This window comes from Eriocheir sinensis, unplaced genomic scaffold (genome assembly GCF_024679095.1).
Source record: "Eriocheir sinensis breed Jianghai 21 unplaced genomic scaffold, ASM2467909v1 Scaffold797, whole genome shotgun sequence".
In the NCBI taxonomy this organism is placed as follows: domain Eukaryota; kingdom Metazoa; phylum Arthropoda; class Malacostraca; order Decapoda; family Varunidae; genus Eriocheir; species Eriocheir sinensis.
This window is the reverse complement of record NW_026112161.1, coordinates 11,804-17,709: the sequence shown is the minus strand read 5'-3', so window position 1 is coordinate 17,709 and position 5,906 is coordinate 11,804. Positions and strand designations below refer to the sequence as shown.

The 5,906-nt window shown below is 56.1% G+C and overlaps 1 protein-coding gene across 1 annotated transcript; it reads left to right on the top strand.

The window, feature by feature from the left end:
- Positions 1–264: 264 nt before the first annotated feature.
- Positions 265–4,740, top strand: LOC126994436 (uncharacterized). The gene has a single exon (XM_050853756.1). It carries the CDS (start codon positions 265–267, stop codon positions 4,738–4,740), a length of 4,476 nt encoding a protein of 1,491 aa, XP_050709713.1.
- The last annotated feature ends 1,166 nt before the right edge of the window (positions 4,741–5,906 follow it).

Here is a 5,906-nt window from a genome sequence, read left to right as displayed (position 1 = left end):
CCCACGACCGAGCAGAGCGCAGCGCAGTACATCCTTCCGCACTGAGCCCTGGGCCTGAGGCAGCACTGAAGTATCACGGCGGCGGCGCGACGACAAGCGCGCTGACCGTGCACCGGACACCCATACACGTACATACGCACACACTTGCCCCACTGACGCACCCGAACAGCTGTTCCACGTACACGGCGGCTCAAGTCCTTGACCTTGCAGTCTTACAGAGGAGTTCTCGAGGGGTTGACCCGTTCTCTGTCTGTATTGACTAGCATGCCACAGACACGACAGCAAGCCGAAGCGGAGCAGCCACTACCACAGCAAGAACCGCCCATGGACACTCTGCAGCTCATCAAGTTCCTCGAAGACAGGCGGCGCGAAGACGAGGACAGGCGGCGCCAAGATGAGGACAGGCGGCGCCAAGACGAGGACAGGCGACGGGCAGAGGAGGCGGAACGACGTCGAGTTGAAGATGCACAGCGAAGGGAAGAATTTCGTGAGCTTCTGACCGCCCTCACGGGCCAGCAGCTGTCGTCGACACAGCCTCCGGAGCGAGACACTCCGCCCCGCCCCGCCCAGCCAACCAAGGCCGTTATACATCCTCCGCCACCCTTACTCTCAGACGTTAACTTTCAGGCGTTTCGGGAGTGGCGCAGGAAATGGACGGATTACGCAACCATGATCGACCTGTCAACTCTCTCCCCACCGAAGCAGCATATCCAGCTACGGATGTGTCTCTCCTCGGATGTGCTGCATACACTGGAATACCGCCTCCAAGTCCCTTGCGACAACACCAAGCCCGTCACTGAGGTGTTGGACGCCCTAGAAGCCCACATCAAGAGCAAGACGAACGAGGCCATACGTCGCAGGGACCTGTTCAGCTGCAAGCAGGCGGCGGGAGAGACATTTGACGACTTCTATGTCCGCGTCAAGAGCCTTGCTGAAGCCGTGGACATATGCAAGTCAGGCGACAACGGATGCGAGGAGACTCAGTTAAAACAAGTACTGCTAATGGGTGTGCGCGATACGGAGTTAGTTCAAGAACTCATCGGCACCATCCCTACGCACTCCCTTGACGACGTGGTGAAGCAGTGCTACGCATTTGAGGCAGCCAGAAATACGGCGTCTGCTATAGCTTCACCCTCACCTGCTGTACGCGCAACGTCTCAGTACAAGCGAGACAAGAAGCTGAAGCAGAGGAAGGCAAGGTCACCTACGCCTACCAAGGAAGCCTGCCACAGTTCCAACAAGTCTCATGTCAAAGGAAAATGCCCAGCTGCGGACTCAATGTGCCACAATTGCGGTAAGAGAGGGCATTGGGCACGCACATCGCGGTGCCCAGCCAAGAACGCTTCCTGTGGCAAATGCGGAATCACGGGGCATTACGACCAGCATTGCCGGAAATCCAAAGCATCAGGGAGTGAGAAGACGAAGGAAAGGCGAGAGCAAGGATCTACGGAGTCGAACAACCGCAGCAGTGTGAGGCGCGTTCACTCCACATCTCGTGCCCCGCCCATGCCCCCTCCTACCATCTCTGTCACTGTCACCCACCACAAAGGATCGGGCGTTCTGTCCATGCTGCCGGACACGGGCGCCGATGTGACAGTAATCGGACCCGAGCATCTTCGAAGCCTCGGATTGTCCATCAGTGACCTTCAGCCATCACCCACCGACCCAAAGTACACAGCCGACGGGTCGCCCATGGCGCCTGCCCTTGGCTCGTTGCAAGTGGAGATCAGTGTGAAGCAGAAGACGACGACCGTGTGGATGGACGTACACGAGGGCACACCGAACCCACTTCTGTCATGCCACGCCTGCCGGGAGCTAGCACTGATTCCTGAACGCTTCCCGCAGCCAATCGCCAAGGTCACGCATGCGAACGTGTGCACGTCCAACGGAGCACAGAGCACACTACCACTTCCCTTCACTAACGTCACATCGCCTGCAGAAGCCAGGGCGTATTTTGTGAAGGAATACAGTGACGTGCTGGTGTCCAAGGCAGACCTTCACGGCTCACAACTTCGACCGATGACGGGGCCGCCGATGAGAATTCATCTCCGGGAGGACGCGACGCCGTTTGCCATCCACACGCCTCGGCAGATCCCGCTGGCCTTCCGTGAAACGGTGAAGACTGAACTGGAGTCAATGGTAGCACGGGGAATCATCACCCCTACAGGAGACGAACCTTCACCCTGGTGCCATCCACTCGTTGCAGTAGCTAAGCCCAGCGGAGGTGTGCGCATAACCACGGACTTGTCGAAACTCAACAGTCAAGTTTCACGTCCCGCACACCCGTCGCCCACACCCTTTGCAGCCGTTCGGAGCATCGACCCTAAGGCCAGGTACTTCACCACCATCGATGCGCTCTGCGGATATTGGCAGCTTGAGCTGGCTGAACAAGACCAGCCACTCACAACATTTATCACACCCTACGGCCGGTACAAGTACCTACGCGGACCTATGGGGTTTGCTGCTACAGGCGACGCCTTTTGCCTCCGTGGAGACATGGCACTGCAAGGAGTCCCAAACTGCGTCAAGGTAGTGGACGACGTGCTGGTATACGGTGAGGATTATCTACAACATCTTCACCATGTCAACACCGTCCTCGCCAGGTGCCGAGCAAGTGGCATTACGCTCAATGCTGAGAAGTTCATCTTAGCAGCGCCTGCGGTGAAGTTATGTGGCTTCGTACTGTCCGCCAACGGAATCGACGCAGACCCTGAGAAAGTACGGGCCATCACAGACTTCCCTACACCAGCCAACATTACTGACCTGAGGTCATTTATGGGTCTTGTCAACCAGCTGACTGAGTTTACTCCAGAGATCTCCGCAGCGGCCCAACCTCTACGACCTCTCATGAGCCCGCGACGTGCATTCGTGTGGACTGTCGACCACGAGGAAGCCTTCCAGAGGGTCAAGGCAGCCTTATCTACCCCACCACAGTTGGCAATGTTCGACCCCCAATTACCCACCACTCTACAGACCGACGCCTCACGGCTGAATGGCATCGGGTACGCTCTGCTGCAGGATCACGGAGGAGGCAAGTTCCGGCTCATTCAGTGCGGCTCTCGCTTCCTTACTGACGCGGAGACCCGCTACGCCACGATCGAGCTCGAGATGTTGGCAGCAGTCTGGGCAATGCAGAAGTGCAGCTTCTACCTGAAAGGGCTGCACCACTTCGAACATGTGACTGACCACCGCCCGCTCATACCAATTCTGAACAACTACACCCTTGACGCTGTTGAAAATCCTCGACTCCAGCGTCTCAAGGAGAAGCTGTCGCCGTACATCTTCACAGCACGGTGGCGTGCGGGAAAGACTCTATGTATCGCCGATGCACTCTCCCGTCATCCAGTCAGCCACCCCAGCAGCGACGACGACATGCTCTCCGACATCTCTGTCAAGGCCGCGGTTACGCTCCGAGCTATCCAGACACTCGCCGAGCCCAACACACAGGCCACGACAGACGACAGGAGGATGGAAGAACTGCAGCAGGCCGCACGTGACGACGAGGCGTACACCAGGCTGCTCGACTGCGTACGAAATGGGTTCCCAAGCCATCGGTACGATCTCCATCCCTCACTCCTGCCGTATTGGAAACTACGCGACGAGCTGTACTGCGACGGTGACCTTGTGCTCTATGGCCCGCGCGTCGTGGTCCCCGCCACCCTGCGCCGCTCCGTGTTGGCCCGCTTGCACGACAGTCACCGTGGAGCCGAAGCCACCAAACGCCGGGCGCAGCAGACGGTGTTCTGGCCCGGAATAAATTCAGACATCACCAACGTCGTCCGCGCCTGTGATGCCTGCCAGACGATGTTGCCGAGCCAGCAGAAGGAGCCCTACCTCAACGATGACCGCCCCACACGCCCATTCGAGTCCGTGTCGGCAGACCACTTCACCGTGGCTGGAAAGGCGTTCCTTATCATCGCAGACCGTCTGTCGGGTTGGCCTGCTGTCGCCCCCTGTGGCAGGGATACTACAACCGCCGCCACCATCCGCCAGTTCCGGTGCTATTTCCGGGATGTGGGAGTCCCCGTGCGTTTACGTACCGACGGAGGACCCCAGTTCACCAGTCGGGATTTCACCGAGTTCCTGGCGCGTTGGGGAGTGAAGCACGTGGTAACGTCACCCTATCACCCGCAGTCGAACGGACACGCTGAGGCAGCCGTGAAGTCAATCAAGCACCTCATCACGAAAGTCGCTCCCTCAGGCAACATCGACTGCGAGCCGTTCGACAGGGGTTTGCTCGAAATACGCAACACCCCGAATCACACTGGACGCTCCCCAGCCCAGATTTTGTACGGCCGTCCCCTCCGCACGTGCGTGCCAGCCCACCCCGAGTCATTCAAGCAGGAGTGGCAGGCCAAGTCGGAGGAGTGCGACCGCCGTGCAGCACAGCGAGCAGAGGACACCACGTCTCGCTACAACCAGCACGCCCGCCCCCTGCCTGCCCTGCAGATCTCGCAGCAGGTCCGCATCCAGGACCACACGTCCAAACGTTGGGACAAGGTGGGCAAGGTGATGGGCCGTGGCAGGTCACGGCAGTACCAGATCCTGCTACCGAGCGGCCGTATTCTGTGGCGGAACCGGCGCCACCTCCGCCCAGCTGTCATCGCCGCCGAGGACCTCACACCTGGCGTCGAAGACCACCCAGAAGCACCTACTCCTCGCCGCTCCCGCCGCCTGAACAAGGATGAGGCTATACCAGCAGACGAGGGAGACGTAGCTCAAGACAGAACTATGAGCTAAAGGGGGGAGGGAGGTGTGGTATGTCGAAATATCACACTACGTGGCAACAACGCCGCCCTCAGGCGGGTAGCAACAAGGGACAGTTAGTTGCCGGGTAGCGCTCGACTCAACGGGAGGCCTCCGTGCCCTCCCAACTCTGTGCCTCTGTACTCTAGTTTAAGTAGCAGTAAACGGACCTACGGACTCTCACGTGTTTACTTCAACACCTGGACATCACTACAACACACAAATACTACATTCCTTCAAAGAGAGCGGACTTCAGATACAGCAGGAGATAAGAATACGATAAATGATAGTGTAGGAGGGACAGCACAGGTAGCAGATGTATTAGAGGCAATATCTTAAGCGGAAAAGGCCCTTAACCAAAATTAATATAATTGACGAAGAGAAGGAACCTAATACTAAATTTCTACACCGATACCGTACTTATGAGATAAAAGAAAAGGCTAAGAAAACAATAATTAATACCTTTACGGTAGGAGGGAGCGCTAAGGGAAAACTTAACCAAAAAATACAATTGATAGGGAGGTGAAAGCTAATACCTAAATTCCTACATAGAGACACCGTACTTCATGAACCGGAACAGGAGCCAATAAAAAAATCATTAGTACCTGTAGGACGGGCAGCACAGGTAGCAGACATATATGGGTTAACTTGGTAAGTGGAAAAGGCCCTTAACCATAAAATATAATTGAGAGAGAGAGAGAGAGAGAGAGAGAGAGAGAGAGACTAATAATAAATCCCTACACAGAAAGACCGCACTTACAGATGAAAGAAAAGGCTGAGAAAACGATAATTAATACCTGTAGGAGGAACCGCACCGGTAGCAGACATATTAGCGACACTTTGTAAAACAGAATACCTCCTTAACAATACTTATCGCTGCAAAACATTATCAGCAACACCTACATATCCCTTCATCGCCTGACCCTTGCCTGCAGGGAGGGACGCTGCCTCCTTGATATACTTGTCATGGGCCACGTGGACGACACACTACCCAAGCTCCATCAATGCAAAGGCACTTTGGTTCCTTTCCGTTACCTGCTTGCAGAAAACTTTAGCATATGGAGAGAAAATTAGTGTAAACTACTTATGTGAGGGTGGAGGGGGCTCTTGTGTTAACACACACACACACACACACACACACACACACACACACACACTAG

Coding starts and splice junctions, on each gene's coding strand:
- LOC126994436 (XM_050853756.1), top strand. CDS start 265: ATGCCACAGACACGACAGCAAGCCGAAGCGGAGCAGCCACTACCACAG.